Consider the following 25,209-nt stretch of genomic DNA (forward strand, 5'->3'; position numbering starts at 1 on the left):
AGCATACAGTTAGTTATTCTAGTGCTTAGTTTTTTGATAGTATGCACATAATTATTCAATTTTCTTTGGACTCCAAATTCAAGCATTCAAGGTAGAAACCTCTAGAATTAATGCTATTTGTGTAACTTCAATTCTACACATACATTTTGACAGTCTTAAATTACATGATGTTATACTACTACTGTGTAGAGTTTTAGTCTCATTTGTTGGAAATTAAGGAGAATTTGTAGCTACTGGAGAAATAAAGTTCCTGAATGGCTTTCTAAATAAAATTGTTGAGGGATGTGAACAGGCAAGCTTGTTTGGAAGTTGGCATTTGATGGGTTATCAAATGGGCTTTATAACTAAATCAGAAATACTGAGAAAGGACATTGCAATGTGAATCCTTTGAATATCAAATTTGTATACATTAACACATGGGCTTAAAATGAAATTGGATTGTTACTTGTTTGAACTAACAGATTAATCCTCTCGAAATAATCTTCAGGGCTTCTACTAGTCTCAGGTAGGGGCCAAGAAAGATTCTTTGTTCTCAGGCATACATATTTTGGTTTCTAGGGTATGATTTTTTCTGACTTCCTTTGAAGCTTTGGAAATTGGGCACAGCTAGAATGAGAACTGGGCAGCCTAATGCATAATTTGGTGTTGACTTTTTCAGGTGCTGGGTTGGTGTGCTTTGCCCATGTGCTCAGGCGTAACTTAGTCACTAGCTTGGGTTCAGGAATTTTTTTTTTCTTCCTCAGATCAAACTGATGGAGCCTTTTTTTGTTCATCTGCCTTAGCAAGTAACTCAGTGTACTTGGAGTGAATCAGTATCTTAAAGTAGTTAAGGCTCTCAGATTTCCATTGTACTTGAATCAGGAGAGCCTGCATTTCATCTTATCCCCTGAGCTGCATATATACACAACATATGTAGTGCAAAGCTTTCTGAAAAGCAAAACGGTTAGGTGCGCGAGGGATGACTTCTGCTGATGCAGCCTATGCAGCAATTCAGAACCTACAGTCTCCATTAAGCACTGCAGCACTTCAGTGGCAGAGCTTTTGCGTTGGTTGTCTCAGAAAGGAATCAAGCTTTCATGAACCAAAACTGTGTACCATTTGGAATTGGAGACTAGTTGGATTTGCTTGAGATCCTCGTTACTAAATCAGAGGGCTAACACAAATACAGGTTTTGTCCTCTTCTGTGATGTTGCATGTAGTCCGTTTCCTAGGATGACCCAAGTGTCGCCTTTGATGTATTTTCTGCTACTGTAGGGATCTGGGACTCTAGCGATGCACTTGATCCCTTCTTTTTCTTTGCTCAGTGTGCCACATTYGCAATTTGCGAGCTTATCAAAGACTAAAAGTTCTTTATAGTAGTTGGGAATTATATGGTCCCCAGTGTGGTGTGAAAATAYTGTTTCTCTTTCTAAACTGGATACTTCTCAGATGATTGTCTTGTTTTGAAGACACAGATTGTCCTGTGTGCAGTATGTGGGTAGATACATACAAGCCAGACTTAGTGAGATAATTCATACTTGTAACATGACAGTGTAAAAATCTAAATAATAATTTTTATTGACAAGTGAACATGTTAGCAAGAAATGGTATGTTTTTTTAAAAATGTATTAAATCACAAATTTTGTAATCCCTTATCTATTGACAATATTTTCATTTTTGCTCTTTTTGAAGCTCATGTGGAAAATGAAGAACAGTACACACAAGCACTGGAGAAATTTGGAGGCAACTGTGTTTGCAGGGATGACCCAGATTTGGGAACAGCATTTTTAAAATTTTCCGTGTTTACAAAGGAGTTAACTGCACTCTTCAAAAATTTGGTAAGAATTACCTAGAGGAAAAAATGTTGAAATTGTAATGCTATTACAACAGATAATACATATAGACTGCTCCCATACATTTGATTAACTTTCTGAACTATTGGAAGTCTTCATGTTGAGGACAATTTGTGTTTTGGTGGCCCCTGTTTTTTAAAAAAGAAAATCTTGGCTTAAGGAAATGCATCATGCCTTGGCTTTTCCACTTTCAAAAATTAAAAAAACTCCTTCCTGCAATTCCCACAGCTTTATGTTTCCCGCAACAAAACACTTAAYATATCTTATAAAACACACTGCAAACTTACAAAAACACAACTTCTTTCCTCTGTGTTCATGTTTCTTTTATTTTTTTTCAYGCTTTCCATTTGTATTTATCAAGAGGGATTTTAGTGTCCCGGAAGAGAGAATTTCTTGCCTCTCCGGGAAGAGTCGGGAAATATCAAACATAATGCTATAGTGACAGTAGTGTCCACTAGGGACCAATCCTGCAATTGAAGCCAGTAAGTCTTCAAAGCATTCTTCAATGAGCCGAATGGGATGGAGCCATATGGAAGAACAGGAATTTTAATCATGGGTGGAGAATTTTCAGCCTTGATTTCACATTAATCAGAGAGCATAAATAGAAAAGATTCGAACTGTATCCTGCTAGCTGGACATTTTCCATATTTAAGTGAGTCCCAAATTTACTTGGAGCTACAGAACTTTTAAACTGGAAGTGAGAGGTTGGAGATGATACAGATTCCTGCAAGCATTTAAAAGTCTCTGTCTGCTGAAATCAGTGGGATATAGATATATTAAATGCTTTTGTGAATCTAGACAAAGATTTGCAGCCAGCTGGTCATAATCAGTTCTTTGGGGAATGTTTCCAGCTGATGTGATTTAAGGTAGTCCCAATCACTCCCTGATGCTGTCTTCTCCTTTTACCCAATCATGATATTGGTGAGAGAGAATCTAGCCCTAAATGTGTTTATCAGCAGTGAAATGTGTTTCATGTTGGTCATATTGATTTGTACAACTGCAGTTATACAAATATTATCTAAGATTCTGTATCATAAGAGGCATCCTTATTGTGTGTGAGTCAGTCAGTTATCCTGAGTAGTCTTCTAATTAATACCTCCTGTTAACTAAAACAACTCTCTATCATATTTAATTGCCAAATGGTGACTTCATTAGAGAAATGAATCTGTAAAATGTGATGTCTAGATAGTTTTAAAAAGCAATCTACTAAAAGCTGCAGAAAACCCTTTTAATGTATTGTATTTTAAGAAGATATGTAAAAGCTAAAAAAGAAAAAAAGCAGTTTTACCAAAAAGCAATTTATTCTCATAAATAGTAAGTGCATTCTTTGCAAAATATTTCTAAAAAGAGTAACTTTCTTCTACAAATTTGAAAGCAAATTGAAGATAAAATATTTGTCTGCAGGAAGTGTCATGTGCTTGCACCAGTTAGACTAGTGAGAATTTTTTYATCAGTTGCATCTTTTTATGCAAAGCTATCCATGGCAGAGTTTTTTGTGTGTCTTATCAAAGAAATATTTCTAAATCTTTTTGCTGCTGTGTTCTGCCTTCTCACTATCAACAATGTGGTTTTGCTTCATTTTATACACATAAGAAATGGATAAGCCATGATAGTAGCCGTTTTCTGTTTTTTACAGGTTGTGGTTCTGTTTTTTTCTATTTTTGAAGTGTAAAATAATTTCATATGGACATGGTGTGATGTTTTTTATTGTATTTTGTTAGTAAAGACACCTTCTCTCCTCTTTAATACTGACTGGTGAAGGAAAGGTCTCTGTAAGGTTYTCGTTTTGCTTCATATTGTTGAGACTTGAAGATTTTTGTTTTCTCCTGACTAGCAAGGAAAAATGGGAGAAATAGAAGAACCTAATACTCCCTGAATTTGGTGTCTTTTTAGGAAAACAGTTCTGTCTAAAAARAAATATATATAAAAAGAACTCATGAACTTCTACTGCTTGAAAATAACATTCTTTTATAAGATTATAAATCTTATTTATAAGAATTATTAAACCAAACAATGGTTTTATTTAATTTTACCTATTAGAAATTAATACTAATGGAATAAATTGTAACTCTGGTCACTTTGAAAATCTGTTCAAAAGTTCACTGATTTAAGTCTAGTTTTCTAAGAGATTACAAGGGAGCTGTCTAGCATAAAAAATRCTATACAGTAGTTGGAAATAACTTTGGATTCCTTTTGTTGTGATCATGGCCTTACATGAAACAAGTCCCATGCATTCCTATGGTGTTGTGAAATAAGCAGCTCTGAATACTTTAAGCTTTTTTTTTTTTTTTTAATGCTTCTCCTCCAGTCTTTCTTCATAGCGCTCAACATGCTTCAGTTATAAATAGTTTAATCAGAATTGTAGTCAGGGACATTACAACCTGCTGCTATTTAAAAACCTTCTGAAAGATGTTCTTTTTAGGTAGATCTACCCCTTAAGTTTCATAGGGCACTTAATTTTCGCAAAAGATTTTAGCTAAAATGAGTGGGAAATGTGCAAGGAAGTGAGAGGACACGTTCAGACTGGAACAGATGCCAAAGCTATTAACACTGGCAAAGCTTTAGGGCTACTGTCAGGTTTTGCTTTGTCATATATTTTGATTCTGTTTTTTAGAAGCTGATACGTTCTGTCAGCGCTTGGCTTGGGTGGCATTTAGAGCTGTAGGTCTAAAGTGCTTTTGCAAAAAGATTTTCCTTAATCTTGTCTTCAGTAAGGTAAAGGAAAGTCATTATAAAGCTGCTCTACTGTAACAAAGTTTTAAATTCTTTTTTCTCCTAACATCTYAAAGGTTTCCTGAAGACTGATCTTTTCATGGACTTATCAAGGCATCAGAATTTTAAATTATTTCATTTTCTTGGAACCCAATTATTCAACTGTAAACTACTCAAGTTAAAGTTCATATTGGAGCTGCTTAGATTTTTATATGTGTTTTGCTATGCTGCTTTTATGTGTACACTTTTAAATAGCATAACAAACACAAAATAAAAAAAAAATCTGAAGAACTTGGATTCCTCAAATTTGAAATAATTCATAAAATACCAATTCAAGAGGAGAAATAAATCAACAATTTCCAGGTAGTTTATATGGCACTTGCCTGTGATTTTAAATACTCTGTGTTCCTAACAGATCTAGTGCCAAGTGATAAAGGTGTGAGTCTTAATATGAGAAATGTTAGGACAAGGAATGGCTTATCACAACATGTTTGCACTTCAAATTTTTTTCTTTTAAATCCTATTCTTAGACTGCTCTGCAGAGAAGAAACAAAATCTGTAATTTTGTTAAGACTCCCTGAAAATAAATTTGATTTGTGAAAATGAAGTAGCTATTTAACACATTACATTTTCTTTAGCTGTCACTCTTCTACATATTCTTGTCCTTTAAATTCAGTGCTAATAAAAAATGCTGGATGAAGAAGAGTGGAATCTGGGAGCTGGGAGGAAGAGGTTCCATGTGAGGAATTATTCTGTTAATAATCCTTGGATTTTTAGCCAGGAGAAATTTAAGAACAATAATAACTAATTTTTTAACCATATTCTCCCATTTTACTCTACTTTTTAAAAATGTAACAAGGAAGAAGACTTCTTAAAAAGTAAAAGATATTAAAAAAAAAAAAAAAAAAAAAACTGAAGGAAATATCTCTTCTGTACTTGGAACTTACAAAATTTTCTGCCCAGAATTTTGTTTAGAATAACTTTGAGTACGTAAGATATACATGTATCTGTGAAAACATATATATATATATATATATATTTAAATATAAATATAAAAAATATGAGTTTGGAGTCTCAGATGTGAAGTTTTAGGATTTAAATTTTGTTGTTCCGTTTTTTGCTGATACTCATGAGGAAAGATTAGCCTAATGCTGAGAAGTAAGTATAGGTGCTAACTGACTTAGTTGTGTCTTTCTAAAGTTATGTCTTAAATTTTTGGGAGAAGATTGTACAGAGTAAAGTATTAACGTTGTACAGATTAATATTTTAAGTCAGAGRGGAGTCAAGGAAAGAATGCAAAAGTGAATGCTGATCTTCATTTTCAGCCTTTTAACAAAATTATCTTTAGAAGGTACYGAAGACAAAAAGATCCAGAAGGTCTAAAAAGATTCAAATAATCAGAAAGAAATGTAAAATTTAATGTAGGGCTGAAACTGAACATTGACAATGAGATGTTAAAGCATGTTTTAGCAGTGAGATATAAAAGTGCAATAATTACAAAGGAGCCTTTTGTTGTTTGCTTTTCCTAGCTTTTAGGAAAAGCAAGATGTAATAATTCCTCCTTAGATGGCATAAGTTCAGCTCCATCTGGAATGTTATGTTTATTTCTTTGCCAAGGAGATATTGATCCAACTGGAATAAATTCAGAGGACAGCAACTAAAATGATCAGGGTTTGAGTAAGTTGATTTATGAAGAAAGCTTAAAAGAAATGGAAGTGTATGGTTTGGCTCAAAGATAACTGCATGATTGTGGAAGAGGAAAATAATAAATTGCATATAAATGGGAAACTTGAACTGTGAAAAATTTTAGATGAAATGTCCCAGAGAAGGCAATGGAAACTTATCAYTTAGATATTTTAACCTACATTAGAAAATGTGCAATAGGGAATTCTCCTCCATTTGCAAGGAAGRTGAAACCACAGGTCTCTTTCTTTCTTTTACAATTCTACAATTCATATTTTTAAGAATATATTAAAAAAATACATTTCCTGCCATTTTGTGCTTGTTTAATAAATGGTGTCTCTTTGTGCATTTTCTAGAAGAGAAGTTCCCAACCTGTAGGGTATGTGTTGGTGGTGGGATGTGGACCGCTTCCAAGCCGTACACGGCAGAGGCTCTCGATAGCTTGTGTGAAGGCATTTTCCTGGGCAGCTGAGTGAGCAGCTCCGTGTGGGCAGTTAGTGCTATTCAGTTCCTGCTCCCCTGGTGTCACTTACCCTAGGGTTYGTAGGGGTCGGACTAGCTGATCTCTGCCGGTCCCTCTCCGCGTCAACCTTTCCGTGATTCTGTATGCAGGCACCTGCGTCGCCGGTGACGGTACAGAATGTACCGTCTCGCGGGCATGTCCACGCGCATCTGTCACCCTCCGTGGTACGGGACACGACACTGAGCAGCAGGCTGGGCAGGGGGTGAGGATGGAGAGAGGTGGTGTTGGGTCCTGGTGCGTGGGAGGCCTGGTGTGCAGGAATGAGGCATGCTGTTGATGTTAACTGGCCACGTTCTGCTAAAGCTTGCATCACTGGGAAAACTACTGGAAAATATTCAATTAAATAATACTTGCAATAAAAAAAAAAAAAAAGATGATTAGTTACAAGCAGGCGAGACTACCGGCACTCGTTCATTAATTGGTTGAAAAGCCCATAGCTGAATACATGAAATACCTCTAGAATTTAGTATTTTTTTTTTAGTATTTAGAATTTAGTAAATAGCTATACAAGTAATATCATACACTGTTAGTGTTTGAATGCAGATACGAAATGTCTTTCTTTTTGTTTAATTTAAAAATGTTTTAAGGTCTGCTCTGTTTATCTCTGTTTAAAAAGCATTTAACTTCTGAAGTAGTGAAAAAGCTTTTTTGTTTTGTTTTGGATTTAGAAAACCACCTATTAAAGTACTGCAGGCATCAATATTCCAAACTGTTCTGAAAAAGACTCATTAAAATAAGTAGGAAGGTTAGCAAACTAAGAACGTCAGCATTTGGCCATATGCTCTTAAACGATTTAAAATCTTCTTTCCCGTTTGCAAATGCTGGCTTGCCTGTAGCCTCTGCCATCACTTATGGCAGCTGTGTGTTTGTTTTTTTTTATATTCTCCCTCCTGATACTTATTTTTCTCCACCTCTGAGTCTTCTCCAACTTATGAAGTTTTAATTTATTATCCTGTCTCTGTCATCTTATCTTGTTGGAAGCTGTCAGAGGAAACCCGGGAGTCTGCCAAAGCAGCAGTGTTGGAAGTGGAATCCAGGTCAAATTATTTTATTCTTCCTAACCATGTGGAAGTAGTAGAAGTGGTAGTGTTCCTGTGCCATTGGATGCTTTTAATTACTCAGAAGCATTCCTGCACCTTTGTGCATGTCTCTCTTTTAACATAAATTTTAAAATATAAAATAGTAAAAACGTAGAGACATCTTTGATTCAGTTGTATACGTTTTAGCTCCCTGTGCACACATGGAGTTGGAGCAGCAGCAGATTAATGCTGCTTCGTGTGCCAAAAATAAGTTTATATTTTTAGATAGTTTAGTTTACGCATCTCAAAAAAAGAGGAATAAAAACGTAAGATCTTTCTTCTGTATCCTACTTGCTGATTTATAAATACGAGCAAGCATGCTTTATCTAACTAGGTTAACAATGACAAGTTCATGCATTATATATGTTTGCATTAGTTGCAAGTAAAGTAGAAGCATAGAGAATACAGCAGACTGAAAATAATACACAGGTAGCAGCACACAGAAGGAATTAATTTGAATAGGCAAACATTCCCCATGCTACTTTTTTGTCCTAATTTTTTTCAAAGTCTCTTCAGGATTGTACCTAGGAGCAGGTGTTCAGGTACAATGACTTGAAATTATAGGAAGTATCTAGAACTGTTTTGAAGGCTGGTTGTTGTTTGTATGTCTGTGTTCGTAGTTGGGGGTGCTGCTGTTTTTTCTTTTCTGACCTAATGGAGGAAAAAAAAAAAAGTTCTCTTCTGTATGGTATTGGCACTTTGTGCCAAATCATCTGAATTTGAAGAATAATTAAACAGAGGCTATGAAAGAATTGATCTTTAGGTTAGACCTTTAAATAATAATAATAAAGTAGAATGAAAATCTTGCAGAGGATGAGATCTTAAGTGAGATCTTTCCTGCATCTTCTTTTCCTTTCTAGATGTCCATGACCATAGGTGTGGGAGGATATTGTGTTTTCATCTGTCTTTTTCTGAAATTGTTATTTTTTACCTAAGTTTTGTGTGACTTAGGCCTTTCCACTTACCTCCTATATCTACAGGATAGAATTCTGTCAACTTTAAATGTAGTTATATTGATATGCAGATACTGTARTATTGCTGAGAGTTTGCTAGGTAGATGGTTTCCAGCTCTGCTGACTACCCATGTGTAGATGGTGCTCGTTCAATTTTTATAGAGATTATTTTAAAAACAAACATAGTTTAAATTAACTTCTTCATTCTAAAGGGCTTTGAGTCCTGCAGTTCTCAAAGGAGGGAAGAGTGGAGTGGTGGAGTGGAGCRGAGGTTAGGAGAGGAAATATGATTTGTAGTAATGGTTTAATTGAACAGATCTCCTATATTTTGTATCTCTTACCATGCAGAGGCAAGTGAAGCTTTCAGATTTACATAGGTTCACTTGCTCTTTGGTCTCCATTCTGAAATTGCAAGAAAATGTAGTAAGTTAGTATCTGGGAAGTAAGTGGGTTTTTTTGTTGTTTTTGTTTTGTTTTTTTGAATTAATAGCAGCTGGGGAGCACTGCTGAGCATGAGGACCACTGAGGACAGGACCCCTGAGCTTCTTCTAGTGTGGCCCCTCAGTAACTATAGGGTGGTAAATGTGATTTGTATTTCTAAACTGAAGCATTATAATAAGAAATATGTTTTTCTTGAAGTTCCTGTGAGTGTCATTCTTTTTCTGGCTAGCTTATGCTAAAAAGGACTTGAACATTCTTGAAATTGTTCGTTAAGAAACTAAAGCATTTGTTGTTACATGATGCAAAGTTCTTCTTGTACTTGCACAATTCTGAAAATTTATCTTCGTWATTTTCATATAAGTATTTCTGTGCTGTGCCTGGCTTCTTGAAAAAAACACATTTTAATAAAACAGCTAACAATAATAAGAAAGAAACCCACTGAAAAGTAACCTTCGCCATACTACTATAGAAGTTATTCTGATCTTTTTTTTTGTGTGTGTGTGTGTGTGTGTGTGTGTGTGTGTGTGTGAGTGGTTCTAAAATACATTGTTTATTGCTCTCCAGTGCAGTCTGTTTTGAATTGTTATAGTTTAGACTCTATTCCTAGACATCATGGCCCTACTTTGAACATTATGCCTGAATCATGAAGGATGGAAATGAAGCCTTTCATTGGTTGGCATATACTGCTTAATGTGTTATTCCTGCTGTCTTTCTTCAACCACCTTCCTTATCAAAATATTATGGTACAGATACCCTATCTAGAACCATGATTATTTTACTGTTGCCTTCTTTTGAATGAATCTTTTTTTCTTCTTGGATTGCTTGCTAACTCTTGAATTCCAAGGTGTTATAAAATACTTCTTTCAAAGTTTATATGGAAAGATAAATTAAGACAGATGTATTTCTTCTAATACAAGCAAAAAATGTAAACAATCTGGTCACTGTCTAGCTTTCTACAAGCCAGAGATCTTCCTCTTTATAATGGATTGTAATTTATTCAATTAATATCCCTAATGATTGTTAATAGAACTCCTTTCAGAGTAGGATGCTATGTAGTGTGAGAGCAACAGATAGATTTTATTGAATAGGTCTGAAGAACACTGGAAAATAAGATCGATTTAAAATATGCTTATGAACTTAAAATACATAAATGCAGACAAACTGTATCATTGTTTTCATGTAGTTTAARCAGAATGAAATCGGGCAGCGTAAAAATTAACAGTCTTATTTTGTGGTCACTGTTGAATGAGATACCATCAATAATTCTGCTGGTTTCCTGCTGGTATGGATTATAGTGTTTCCTGAGTAAGTTTAATTAGCTCATATTAGCTCCATCTTTGATTACAGGTTGTACTGAGAAGTATCTTTAAAAAGCACTATTAGGAAAATAATACACAAGATTTCTTCTGAAACTTTATGAAATGTGTGAATTGAGATTGCTCATTCTGCATTAAAATGTATTAAATTTTTTTTGGTTGTAGATTCAGAATATGAACAACATAATCACTTTTCCATTGGACAGTTTGCTGAAAGGAGATCTGAAAGGAGTAAAAGGGGTATGGTTATCTTCTTTTTAGCTCAATGCATTTATGGCACCAATAATAATTTTATATAATATATTAATTTAATTTTATTTGAGGGAAAGAATTGGGTAATAAAATATATAATAAAGTATATAAAGTAAACAAATTAAACAAGAAAGTTCTTTTTGTATGTATGTGAATTGAGTCATTCCTTCTCTATATGGTTTTAAATACAGCATGCTTTTGACTGTGTATACAAACAACATTTGGAAGGTTAAAAATCAATCCTGAAGTGTAGAACACATCCAAAAAAAGAGGTTTAAGAATTATTAATTTACAAATATTTACTAGTTTAAGGTGGTTACTGCTTTATTTTATTTAAAGATTTATTATTATTATTATGTTTATATAGCATTCTAAACTTATGGAGAACTTATTAGGAAAGACATGCTTGACTGAATAAGCATAGGTTTTTTTCTTAGCAGTGCTGAAATGATTTCTATTAACTGCATAGTATACAGTGGGATGACACATGGTTATACCTTGTGTCATATGAGCAGTGAAATGGAGCTGTGTGCTCCTAGAAATGCTTTTCAAAATATGAGTGTATTACTTCTATTTGCAAAGTTGCTTTTACACAGTTGTTAGGTGAGCTGTGCAAGAACAAGTGGAATTCTTTGTTCTGTTAGGTGCTGCAAATGGCCAAGGTCCACATTGATATTTAGAGCTACTGTATTTTTCATGTAAGTAAGTAATGTATTTAACATTTTTTTTCTGTCTTGACAGGACTTAAAAAAACCYTTTGATAAAGCTTGGAAGGACTATGAAACAAAAGTGTATGTATCTTTTTAACATTAAGCAATAGCTAAGCATAATTTAAGCAATTTCTGAGCTGCTACTTGAAGCTCTGTATGTAATTAAATGGGCTTAAATATGCACATCTCCAGTGTTATTTGGGAAAGTAAAGTTGAGATCCATTCTTATACTCTTGAACCATCCATAGATCCTGATTGTTATGGCAGCTTTTTTTTTTTTTTTTTTTCCTGTAGATATAACTCCTCAGGTTATTTTCCTCAAAACACAGTTTTAATCACTAATACCTTTAAATGGGAATATGCAGAGAGTTCTTACAGAACAGATCTGTTCCCCGTTGCTTATTCTTCAAGAACGCTATTGTACAAAGCTGTGTCTCTGCCTTCCCTCTGCGCTTCTTTTTGTCACCTCAGCTAAAGTAACTGAGGGAGGTTGGGTCATTTTTTTTTTATAACTTGGGACTGTTCTGAAATAAGAGAAGAAAGTAACCTATAGCTGTATGTCAGCCCACCTCAATCAAAGATTGGGACTATCCTGAGAATTTGTGAATAATTCATCTTTCCTCACCATCAGTCATTCACATGCTTCAGATATAGCTTTGAAGACTGTAAAAGGTTGCAAAAGCTGTGGACTAGTTAAAACCAGTACATTTCTCTTAGGACCTCAGTTTGAGCCTCTGTTTCCCCTGTAACAGCTAGGCAGTGCTACCAGTCTGGCACAGCAATGGGACTAGTCCGTCTGTGTCCTTGGACCGGAACTGGTGCAGCCTATGGGCTCTTTTTGTTATGAGGCAGTTGCTCTTTCCCCCTTGTACTTAAACACTAATGGCAGACATGCCGTGAGAGCATATGGGGAAGGAGTACACGTGTCAGAAAAACTGCTCATACTTCCAGCAGGCAGACTGTATTTAACAAGGCTGTGAGCCAGATCTCACCCACATTCTTTAGTTTGAGCAGTCCTGTTGTAATAGATTTCAGGGTAAAGATATTGTATTAATTTTGCACAGGAAAGAATAGTATAAGCTTACTGAAGCACGTTATTTACTCATCTTTTAGCTGTTTAAGTAGTGTCTATATTCTAGACCCAAACCTGTCTTTCCTGAAAAGAAAAATTTATTTATTTATTTATTTTTAATGAAGATGCCTTTTATTTTTAGGCCTGTGAAAATATATATTATCCCCAGAAGTCTTGTGCTAGTAAGTGTTATGCTAACGCTATGAAGACTAAATGCTTCATGAAAACTCGCAAGTTTTTTGCTGGAAGGATGGCTCCTCCTCCTTGTGAAAGCTAGGCATGAGATCTGTTATGCACACTTGAGTGAAGAGAATGGGTTGTTTGAGTGTACTTATGGGATTATAAGCACCAAGTAGACTGAGGTGCATTACACTACTGTGCAGAAACACAAGTACTCATAGCTGGATATAACCTTTTATCATTAATGACTCATTTTTGAACCATTTGAAATCTATGGGGAGATGAACAAATTCTTAGTACACTCTTCTGTAAAGATACCCACATAGTTACATGATTAAACAATGATGTTTCCAATTTGGTAAACTAAATTTTAAAACTACTATTTAAAAAATATATCTGAAAGTTTTGCAGGCTTTTCTCAAATGACTTCCCCAGAGCTCTAACCTTGCTCAGGAGACTGTTGGATAATTCTGCCGTATTTCCTTTTAGAGCATATACAATAACATGAAGTGGAGGTCAAATAATCTTGCAAATAGTGACATATAATGAAAATGCTAAACAAGGTAGCTTAAATATACTACTTTGATCCTATGATTTCTTACTATATATTTTTATTTTGAAAGAGATTACCTGTGATTTAAATGGAAAAAAGCTTTGAATGACTCTGTGGATATTATGGATGAAATACGGGAGATATTTGGACAAATTTTCCTCTCATTTCTCTCTCCTTCCTGACCCCCAGTGTAGGATGAGTGAAAGGTGAAGATGATTTCTCTGTTCAGGACTTGTATGACAGGAGAGAGAGAAGTGATCTACTGTTAGCCTTGACAGATAGAAGATGAAAGGTTATAAACTCTTTCACCTAAAAGACTAAAATGTCGGAGCTGATGTTGGAGAGTCAGATGGAAAAGGAAGACTGGATGAAACTTGGAATGAAAATGTATAATACAGTTTTATCAAACAAAATAGCCCTTGGAAGCACTCCATTTTCCAGAGTTTTCCCTACTTCAAGTTTTTATCTTTCTCGTCCTAATCCCAGTCTCTATACTTTGTCACATAYGTAGCCCGACTAGCCTGCCTTCCTGTTGTATGAGGAAGGAGAGGAAAGGAGATATTGCTGCAGCATAGCGAGCTTACTACTACTACATGTACCTAGAGTATTCCTGTTGTTTCATTAGCTGAAAATAAATACTAATTGTCATTGTGTCAAATAATAACATAGGTTCTGCCCTGTTTAAATTAAAAAACAAAACAAAACAACTCACAACAACAATAAAAAAAACTTTTGAGTTTATTTATACCGTAATTTGAATGGCAAAGTTGGTTTCTTTGAAATATAAATTAAAATGTACATTGAAAATCAATAATGACTGTTGCTTCTCAAATTGGAGCTGTAAAAATAGTGATATAGAGAAAACTGAATGGGCAAGGCTGTCTGTTTTGTATCTAACCTATTTTTTGTTATCATTCTTCATCCTGTATTTCAGCTTTCCTTATCTGTTACATAGATCTGAACTCATTGTGTATTAGTCATRTGCAGCTGCATTGCAAATGAATTGAAGCGTGCTTAGATTTTAATCTTAGTCAGCAATGTCTATATATGCAATGTGTGCTGTGTGAGCTTCAGAAACAGCAGCTTTTACAGAACATGTGCTTCCTTGTTTTACTTGTTGCATATAGAAGATGTTTCTAAAGAATTTTCTCTATTTTCTAATTAGTTTTGCTTAATTGATCTACCTGGAAAACCTGAATACCCAGTATTTTCCCAGTATTTGGAAATCCCACAGTGGCACATCCCAGGACTATCTTTGCCAGAAAGATTTACTCAGTGTCATACTGGAAATTCTGTCTGCATCTTGGCACTTGATGCTGCCAACCCTGATTGACCCTTTCGGTTTGATAGGAAAAATAACCATATTTTGGCACCCCAGTGTTCTGCATGTAGCACTGCTTTACATGGATTTTGGTTTCCCTAGAAACAAAGTGCCTTGTAGTATTGGTGAAATAGGAGGTAGCCTGTTGTTGTAGTGAAACAGAAGATTAAATTCTGGATTACAAAGGTGAAAGTGTATTTAGAGACAAGAAGTATAAAAGTAAGAAAATGCAAAGTTGAAATACGGCAACATCCACCTCTGTTGTTTGTCACTGAGGTTTTTTTTTTGTGTTTTTTGTATTTTTTTTTTTTTAAAAAAGCATTTCTGGAACGATTGGAGCCACAGGGCCAATTGCAAATGCTTCCAAAGTGCTACCTTTTAGGCACTGCCTTATCTCTGAGTTTATTTCTGGATCCAGCTTCCGATTTACTTTGTGGGCTTTCTAGCTGCTACAAAATGCAAACAAAGCTCCAGCAAATGGCTTCAGGGATAACTTATTTGTCTAATTATTGGGTGCATGTCAGTATGCTTTGGTCGTGGTTTTATTACCTGATGCCTGTGAGAATATGAGTTCCCTTTAAAGAGTAGAAAGGGCTCTTCCACCCGAGTTTAGCTTTTTCTTTAAAAGGAATTAAGTTTCTGAAAACAATGTCTATTTTAATATTGTGCTTATCATTCTATATCATAAACTGTCCAACTCTTTGGCAGTGTTGGTTGTCTTTTGGTTTAACTAGYATTTAGAGACTCCTAATGGCCTGTTAGTAAGCTCTTTAAATTTTAGAGGTGGTTATCTCATATTATATTCTGGTTATGTCATACTATGTTCAAGTATTGTTCTCTGTAAACAATAAAAATACTGGTAGTTGGTAGTTATTAGCCTTGAATCACATTTCAGTGAATTCTTTGGCCTCTTGAATTCTTGTTAGAGTCATAGAATCATAGAATCAGTAAGGTTGGAAGGGACTTCTGGAGATCATCTAGTCCAACCTCCCTGCTCAGCATGGTCACCTAGAGCACGGTAGACAGGGTTGCATCCAAGCGGGCCTTGAAGATCTCCAGAGGAGGAGACTCCACAACCTCTCTGGGCAACCTGTGCCAGTGCTCCGTCACTCTCACAGGGAAGAAATTCCCCCTCATGTTCAGGCCGAACTTCCTGTGCTTCAGTTTCTGCCCATTGCCTCTTGTCCTGTCACACGGGACAACTGAAAAGAGTTTGTCCCCGTCCCCTTGACACCCTCCCTTCAGGTAGTTACACACCYTGATAAGATCCCCCCTCAGTCTTCTCTTCCCCAGGCTGAACAGGCCCAGCTCTTGCAGCTGTTCCTCATGGGGCAGATGCTCCAGCCCTCTGATCATCTTTGTAAGTCCTGCGCTGGACTCTTTCCAGTAGCTCCATGTCTCTCTTGTCCTGGGGAGCCCAGAACTGGACACAGTGTTTGAGATGAGGCCTCCCCAGGGCTGAGGAGAGGGGCAGGATCACCTCCCTCCACCTGCTGGCAACACTCTTCCCAATGCGCCCCAGGAGACCGTTGGCCTTCTTGGCCACAAGGGCACATTGCTGGCTCATGGTCAACTTGTCATCCACCAGCACTCCCAGGTCCTTCTCTGCAGAGCTGCTCTCCAGCAGGTCCAACCCCCAGTTTGTCGTGGTGCCTAGGGTTATTTTTCCCAAGGTGCAGGACTCTGCACTTGCCCTTGTTGAACCTCAGGAGGTTCCTCTCTGCCCAACTCTCCAGCCTGTCCAGGTCTCTCTGAATGGCAGCACAGCCCTCAGGTGTATTAGCCACTCCTCCCAGCTTGGTATCATCAGCCAACTTGCCGAGGAGGCACTGCGTCCCTTCATCCAGGTCATTGATGAARAAGTTGAACAGGATGGGACCCAGTCCTGAGCCTTGGGGGATGTCACTAGCCACAGGCCTCCAACTAGACTCCACGTCACTGATGACGACCCTCTGAGCTCTGCCTTTCAGATAGTTCTCAATCCACCTCACTGTCCGCTCATCTAACCCACACTTCCTGAGCTTCTCTAGGAGGATGTTATGGGAGACAGTGTCAAAAGCCTTGSTGAAGTCAAGGTACACAACGTCCACTGCTCTGCCCTCATCTACCCAGCCAGTTATTCCATCATAGAAGGCTATCAGATTGGTTAAGCAGGATTTCCCCTTGGTGAATCCATGCTGACTGCTCCTGATCAAATTCTTTCCTCCGTATGTCTGGAGGTGGCTTCCAGAATGAGCTGTTCCATCCCCTTTCCAGGGATGGAGGTGAGGCTGACTGGCCTATAGTTGCCTGGGTYCTCCTCCTTGCCCTTCTTGAAGACTGGAGTGACATTGGCTTTCTTCCAGTCCTCAGGCACCTCTCCAGTTCTCCATGGCTTTTCAAAGATGATGGAGAGCTCCCTCAGTACCCGTSGGTGCATCCCATCTGGGCCATGGATTTGTGGATGTCTAGCCTGCCCAGAAGGTCTCTAATCCTATCCTCCTCAACCAAAGGAAAGGCTTCCCTTCTCCAGACTCTCTCCCTCACGTCCAKGCTGCAGGATTCCTGTGGGCTGTCCTTAGCAGTGAAGACTGAAGGATTCAGTAATTCTGCCTTCTCTGTATCCCTTGTCACCAGGGCCCCCACCCCGTTCAGCAGCGGACCCACATTTTTCCTAGTCCTCCTCTTGCTGCTGATGTATTTGAAGAAGCCCTTCTTGTTGTCCTTGACATCCCTTGCCAGACTCAATTCCAGCTGGGCCTTAGCCTTCCTTGCAGCATCTCTACAGACTCTGACTGCATTCCTATAATCCTCCCAAGTAGCCTCTGCCCTCTTCCACAGTCTGTGTATCTTCTTCTGTCTGAATTTGGCCAAGAGCTCCTTGCTCACCCATGCAGGTCTCCTGCCCCTTTTGCTGCACTTATTGCTCATAGGGATGCACCACTCTTGAGCTTGGAGGAAGTGATGCTTGAATACTAGCCAGCTCTCCTGGACCGCCCTTCCTTCTAGGGCCTTAACCCATGAGATTCCACCAATTAGGTCTCTGTAGAGCCCAAAGTCCACTCTCCTGAAGTTCAGGGTTGCAATCCTGCTTGTTGCCTTCTTTCCTGCAGGATCCTGAACTCCACCATCTCATGGTCACTGCAGCCAAGGCTACCCCAACCTTCACATCTCTAACCAGTCCCTCTCTGTTGGTAAGGACAAGATCCAGCAGGATARTTTTCCTCGTAGGCTCCTCCACCATTTGCAACAAGAAGTTATCATTAGCGCATTGCAGGAGCCTCCTGGACTGTTTGTGCCTTGTTCCAGCAGATGTCAGGGTGGTTGATGTCCCCCATGACAACCAGGGCCTGTGATCTTGAGGCTACTTCCAGCTGTCTGTAGAAGGCCTCATCAGCTTTCTCTTCCTGGTCAGGTGGCCTGTAGTAGACACTCACAACGGTGTCCCCCATGCTGGCCTGCCCTTTGATCTTTACCGATAAGCTCTCAACTGCCTATCAGCTGCCTCCTCCTCCTCCTCCACCCTTAGGCAGAGCCTGATGCATTCCAGTTGCTCTCTCGCATAAAGAGCAACTCCACCACCTCGCCTTCGTGGTCTGTCTTTCCTAAAAAGCACATAGCCATCCCTGGCAGCATTCCAGTTGTGTGAGCTATCCCACCATGTCTCCGTGACTGCAACGAGATCGTGSCCCTGTGATCGCACACAGATCTCCAGCTCCTCCTGTTTGTTCCCCATGCTGTGTAGATTAACATGGAAGCTAAACGCATCCTAGAGCTTTTCTTTGAGGTTTTTAGAACTATTAAGGATCAAATAGATTCTATACCTGATGTCCCAAAAAAGAGCTGTATAGTTGCTATTCTCTGTTTTTTTTTTTTTTTTTTTTGTATTGGTATAACTTCCTCGTTCACAGCTGATACCTGGTTAATTCTTTTGTTTGGACTCTATTCTCTGGGGCTGCAAAATAGCATAGGTGGCTGTAAGAGGATGATAATACAGATTTTTTTTTTATTCTACTTTATGAAAATACTGAGAACATTCTGGAATACGTTTTTTATTCATGTGACTGAAAGTTTTCAGAACATTCATTTCAAAGGAGAGAAGCTTCCTCAGAAGGACTCTTTCCTGCAGGACCTGATGGGCTGAGAATGTATCTGATGTTGGCTGGCTGCACTGACTGCAGGAATATTCAACAGTTTGGCTCTTTTCTGTCTGCCAGTAATGGGGGCAAGAGGGAAGACAGTGCTGTTCAAAATGCTTCCCTGTGAAAACGGGAAGAGAATTAAGGGATTAATTCTAGTTTTCCCTTCGCTGCTTGAGGTGTAAGAGTAGATAGTTTCTCATTCTTGAGATACGTAAGTACAGAATATATTGTTGACTGGAAGTCCTCAGAACATACAGAACCTTTTCTTTTTTGCTGTTAGGGGTAATGTTAACATCAGATTAAGAGGGCACTTGAGATATGTCATCTCTTCAGAGAGATAGCTGAGAGACACTTGACTACTCGTGAGGAGGTACAACACAGTGTGTTATTTGTTCCTTTTGCTGCACTTCCTGTATCCCATCGTAATGCTTCCTCTTGTTCCAGAGCAGTATCCCGTTTCCTCAAAAAGCCCTTCTTACAAATTTTTGCTTCTTAGCTGTACAAATGACAAATTAGAAGTCTTTTACCAAAAAGTAAACACACAGAGAAACCCTCATTTATTTTCTTTTATTAGTATCTCATTTTATATTAGGCTTACTATTTGAGTAGTATAATTATATTACTTCCTTTAGGACTAACACAAAAAATATCTCAAACACACACATGAGTGTGTGCAGGGGAGATATACTGCATGGTAGGCTTTGGTTATTCATTTATATTCTGCAGGAGAACCTGTTTCACTCGGAGCTCTTGGAAAGTGTTCATGGAAACTTTCAGGGAATTAGGACAGCTGGTCTAGCAGACTTTGAAGTCTGCAACAGAGCCAGCTGGCCAGCATTCCCAGTGCCAACTGGCTCAGTAGCAAGCAGAGATGGCAACTGTGATTTGGCTTAGGAAACCCTGTATATATAGAAGATGACTTGATGACAGGCAAGACTTAATAAATCTGGTGACATAATTGAACTCTGTTAACCAATGTTTGGTCAGTTGGGATAATGCATTAATTTTAATGGAAAAAGTGGGAGGATTGTTTTGTTTCTGGCTTTGTTTTTCTTCAACACAAGAACTTAGTATCTTATTTTCATTTAGTACCTTCTTTTATAGTTTCTGTCAGGAGAGATGATTGAATTAGATTTCTGCTACTGTATGCTGTTGATCTCTAGTCATCTTCAAATTTCAAGTGAAATTGCATCTCTAAGTAAATCATATGCAAAGCTACAAGAGTTTGGCTCTGCATCTGTCAGTAGACTTTATGAATAATCAGATTTGCTGAGAGGCTTTGGATTTCTCACTTCATTGACTAGTTCTTTGCCTTATAGTACAAAAATAGAGAAGGAGAAAAAAGAGCATGCTAAGCTGCATGGGATGATCCGTACAGAAATAAGTGGAGCTGAAATTGCAGAAGAGATGGAAAAAGAAAGACGGTTCTTCCAGTTGCAGATGTGTGAGGTAAGAATCAACCTGAAATTCATATTGTTCTGCTAAAATTTTATAGGAAAATTTTTGAAAAGCAACAGTGGTGTTAAAAGGAAATACAAAGTTATTAATGGACTCAAGTTATTAAAATACAATTTTCTATGCTGATGTGCTGATTTTTTCTAATTTTACTTAGAAATAAATTGTAGACTAAACAATGCAAAGCTCAGTTAAACACTTATAGATGGTAATAAATAAGCCCTTGCACTGCTGCTTCAGTCTAAGTTATTTTAAGCTCTAGATCATTCTCTACATTGTTCTCCACACCGCCAGCTGTTGCAGTAGGAAAAACTTCAATCTAGCACACTGATGCACTGGTGCTGGGAAAAAAGTGCTAAAGATGAGATTTGGTTATCGTTCAAGATGTTTCAGAATGCTGCTACTTTAAAATGTTTGTGATTTTGCAGTATTTTATATCTGATGAACATTTTTTTTGTTTGGATTCATATAAAGGCATGTCAGGCTTCATAGTTGGGAGTCCAAATTGCTGTGCTTGTTCTTTCTATGCTTTCACAGAAAACTACACAATGGGTATTTTCTTTTGTTTTCAATATGATGATTAGGGCTGATTTGACCTGTGTGCCAACATAGCTTAACAACAGGTGCCCTGAATATCAGTTTTAGTAACTGTATGTGCAAATATTCAATAGAATTCATACTTCTAGATGGAGTCAGGCTAAAGTATTCAAAACTGATGAAGGGATTTGAGCTCCCAGTAATCTTACGGATATTGCCAAATAATTGCCCATCTGTATCCTTCCTAAGAAATAACCAGAAACAGATGCTTCTATCTTACTTTGTCAAGTGAAGGAGTTCACTTCAATTGGTTGCAACAATGATAACATGCTGGGTGAAATCTGTAAAATTTGATTGAATTACCTTTAATGCAGAATAGCTGAAGAATAGCTGTATTTCTTGTGCTTTTTTGGAAAAGGAAAATTATACTTGGATACCTTGGAATAGTCATAAAAAGAGTTTTCATTTTGCTTTTGTTTTTAAAACAGAAGTGAGGTATATTGCAGATGTATCATAAATACAGGATAGTTCTCCATAAATTGCGAGAGTGAGCTTAATACCAGATGCCTTGAGTTCCCTTTTTAATATAACAGAATTAGAGACGTAATTCTTCCAACCAAACATTGTCCAGTGTAGATGTCTACCACTGAGCTAGTCATCCATTAGTTTACCTGAACCAGCACAAAAAGCAGCAACATTGGAAACTGGCACTGGGATACTGCTACATTTTAGCAGTTTTAAAAAATCCAAGATGAAGTATTTATCCCAAGTRTGTAAGTGAAAACCAGATGCATTGGAGCATTGTTAAGAAGACATTTACTCCTTTGCCTGTAGGTCAATATCTAAGCAGGGATTAAACATTGTCCACGTTTAATGGACAGTTAAGGACTTCTGTTAATGTTTGGCCAATGGTATTTCTGCTTACRTGGCTGCCATCTTTTTTGCTAAGTTATTTGGGGAGGAGCTGTCACTTAATGAGGAATCCGTTTGTGCTTAATGCAGAGAGACACTAATTGGACTTTCTTTAAGCTCCACAGGAGGATTTTTTTTAAGCTCTTGCTAAACTATTATTTCCCATTATCATTAACGTGTATAAGAAATTGATAGAGRAAATGATAAAATCAGAGGGCAGATTAAAAAAATCTATTAGAAATGGTTAAAATAATCTCTCACTTTTTTGAGTAAATTACTTTCTTCCCTAGTGAAATCTCTCTGGCAATGGACTTGAGCACTAGTGATACAGGTTTCTAGATGGGCTGCTAGGTGTCAGAGTTGGTTCCTAAATTCGCTACATGAACTCTTAAGCTTCATGTAACACAGGCTTCCACTAGGAGTCATGAAGAAGGCGGTAGTAGTTTGAATTAATCATAGCAAAGTATCCCCACAGGGTATCAAAAAGCAGCAATGACAATTGCTTTTGAGTGATTAACCCTTGAAGCCACGGTTTGACATATTTTTTCTTGGGTCCAGGAATTACTGCTGTAGCAGTAATTGATAATCATTAATTTCTTTTGTGAATTTCTCTTTTAACAGTACCTGCTGAAAGTCAATGAAATCAAGATTAAAAAAGGAGTAGACTTGCTTCAAAACTTGATCAAGTATTTTCATGCACAGTGCAAGTATGTTTTGCTTTTCTTTATTCTTACACAATAATTGCAGCAGTGTCTTGTTTTAAACTTTTGACACCATTATAACACTTTTCTAGATTTTCAAAATAAATCTAAGATTCAACTATTTCCATAGTCCACTTTTGGTGGAATAGATCAGCCACTGTTTTTCTTACTATATTTTGAAACATATGAGGTTGAGCTAGTCCCATATCATGTAAATGTCTGTGCCAAAGGAGTGCTACACAATGATTTGGCACATTTCAAAAACTGTTCTTGAAATAGAGAAAGACAGACTGATATGTTAGTTTTGAGGGATTTTGGGTGGGAGGGAGGAATGTGTTTATCTAGCAGTGATCTAAAATAATTCTGCTTAAGAAAAATACATTGCATAAGCAGTGGCATAAAACTGTATGGAAAAAGTGACTTTATTTTCTTTTTAATTCATTGGAGGGCTCGGTAATAAACCATAAAGCTGTCGTTAGACTGCTGGACTTATTTTACTGTTGTCTCACAGATTTATAATATAGCAATAAAGTAGAAGCTATAAACTAGAAAGAGGCACTATCAACCTGTTCAAATCATTATGTTTTTAAGTTAAAGACTAGTCCAAATCGGTGTGAATTGCTTTCTCTATAATACTGTGTTGCAAATCCTTTTCAGTTGTAGTTTGTCATTCATCTTGTCTTTTCGTTTAATAGAATTTCCACAACGTGAATGTTATCTTGTGTCATCACTTTCGTGTCTGCTTCTGAGGCTGAGAATATTTCTATTGTAACTGGTGCAGCAGAATATTCTTTAATCTAATGTGATTGTATTGTGGTTTTGTTAAAATTTATTCTAAAGATGTCACAAATGTCACAAAACACACAAATACATACAATTTAGCATATTGAGGCTGTACATAGGCCAGAGATAATGGTTGGAAACAGAGGTGTTTTTTGCSAGAGGCTTGCATTAGAAATGATATTATTGTGCTCCACAAGTCACGATGATATTGTATGCAGTAGAGGGTCAACTGTGCTAGAGATGAAACTTGCTTGGTCTGGGCCTTCAAAAAAAGTGGAATTAGAACCCATATGTGAGGTGAGAATGAAGAAAACCTGTGGCAATTGATTGTGGCAGTCTTGAATCTTCCTGGGAACTTTGCATATTAGAATGAGCTAAGAGGGAAATAAATTGGTCAAAGATGCCTGAAAAATGAATTATAAGGACTTGAAGTTTTTGGCATGGCATAATACATGTCTGTCTGTGGCAATTTTTTTAAACAAAAAATACAAAATAAAGTTTAATAATGAAGTTTTTTATTTTTCTTTTAAAGTTTCTTTCAGGATGGATTAAAAGCAGTTGAAAGTCTCAAGCCTTCAATTGAGATGCTCTCAACAGATCTTTATACAGTGAGTAGCAACCTTTCAAATGCATGCTATAAATTTAATTTTTTCTATAGAACTGTAATTGTTATGTTTCAGATTGGTTGACTACTTTAACATTCAGCATTTTAAGGTTTTGAGTGGATTGTAAAATTTTGTTGTAGTATCGTGTCCAGAAACCTTAGTTTCAGTCAAGGACCCTGCTATGTAATATGGTAGGAAAGCTGCCTTTTCTCTAAAAAGTTGTATCTAAATAAAAAGCTTACCAACTAACGTATGGTAAYGTAAATAACGTATGGTTTCAAACTGAACACAAGAAAGCTTGAACAGTATGAGGCAGTGTCTAAGGAAGCGGTCTTAACCCAGCAACATCCTAGCAATTATCAGTCTTTTGAAGATATGAAGGAAAAGAAACTCATTACAACTTCTCTTTTCATGTTTTTATTCTTGCTGAATATTTGTCAGAAAAATGAACCAATTAAGTAACAAATTCCGAAGAAATGTGTTGAAAAGAACCACTGCTTCATATTTAACTAGTATTCTTCTTCATTCAAGATAAAACAAGCACAAGATGAGGAAAGGAGACAACTAACGCAGCTTAGAGATATTTTAAAATCAGCGCTCCAGGTTGATCAGAAAGAGGTGAGCATATAAGGGGATTTAACTTTGGTATATCCCTTACAAAAACTTCCAATGTAATACTAGTTTTTGAAATTAATTATTTTAATTTTTATTAGCCATGTAAAACTCTCTTGGTTAATTTATTCATTTTTATTTTGACATTCATACTGTATGTTTCAGATAAAGTTTTGAGTATTTTTAAGGAGTCCTCACTAAAAATACACGTAGGACTTACTGCAAAAGAACTTTGCAATCTTAGAAAGAGTAACAAAAGTGCTAAAGCTGGTGGGCTGTCTGTGAACTAACTGCAACCAATGGGTTCTTTGTTGTTCAAAGTGAGAATGGAAGAACTTTGACAATATCAGAAAGACCCAATCAGAAAGACCTCATCAATACAGAAGTTCTCTCTTTAAAAGATTCTGTATTATCAAAAGATTATGTAAAATTAAAATAATTCCAAATCTCAAAACACTTAAATCATCATTGGCGAAAATGACAATGACGTCTGATATTCTACTGCAAGACACCAGTTTTCAAAGGTGCAAGAGCTAGGTCAGTTCAGCAGTCTAGCAAAATAGTATTTCTTGAGCTTCATCTATGATTGCTGTTAGATTTAAAATTTTCTGGAGAAATTATATTTTGCAAGCTCTGATCTAGAATCAAGCATCTTGTTTGTAATCAAACCCTAAACATTGTGTCTACTTTTTTTAAAAATGGCTTGTGCTTCATCTTCATATAAATAAATGCCAGTTTCGATTGTGTGGCTGCTGGGACATGAACAAGTGCTAAATTAATTTTTCAGATTCTCTTTCTGAGAGGAATTACAATGAAGTAGTGTAGTCTACAGACCTCAGACTTCTTTGATCTTTCT

At 37.0% G+C, this 25,209-nt stretch overlaps 1 protein-coding gene across 3 annotated transcripts in view; it reads left to right on the forward strand.

The window, feature by feature from the left end:
- Window positions 1-25,209, forward strand: part of ASAP2 (ArfGAP with SH3 domain, ankyrin repeat and PH domain 2) — an 88,610-nt gene that overhangs the window by 27,103 nt on the left and 36,298 nt on the right. For all 3 annotated transcript variants that reach the window (XM_085322929.1, XM_085322930.1, XM_085322931.1), the window contains exons 3-9: window positions 1,672-1,817; window positions 10,705-10,779; window positions 11,533-11,582; window positions 20,068-20,197; window positions 22,274-22,359; window positions 23,669-23,744; window positions 24,273-24,359. In XM_085322929.1, the coding sequence (XP_085179055.1) occupies window positions 1,672-1,817; window positions 10,705-10,779; window positions 11,533-11,582; window positions 20,068-20,197; window positions 22,274-22,359; window positions 23,669-23,744; window positions 24,273-24,359 (650 nt within the window). The remainder of the gene's footprint in view (window positions 1-1,671; window positions 1,818-10,704; window positions 10,780-11,532; window positions 11,583-20,067; window positions 20,198-22,273; window positions 22,360-23,668; window positions 23,745-24,272; window positions 24,360-25,209) is intronic.

Source organism: Rhea americana, unplaced genomic scaffold (assembly GCF_003343005.1).
Source record: "Rhea americana isolate MKP2758 unplaced genomic scaffold, rheAme1 scaffold_80, whole genome shotgun sequence".
Lineage (NCBI taxonomy): Eukaryota > Metazoa > Chordata > Aves > Rheiformes > Rheidae > Rhea > Rhea americana.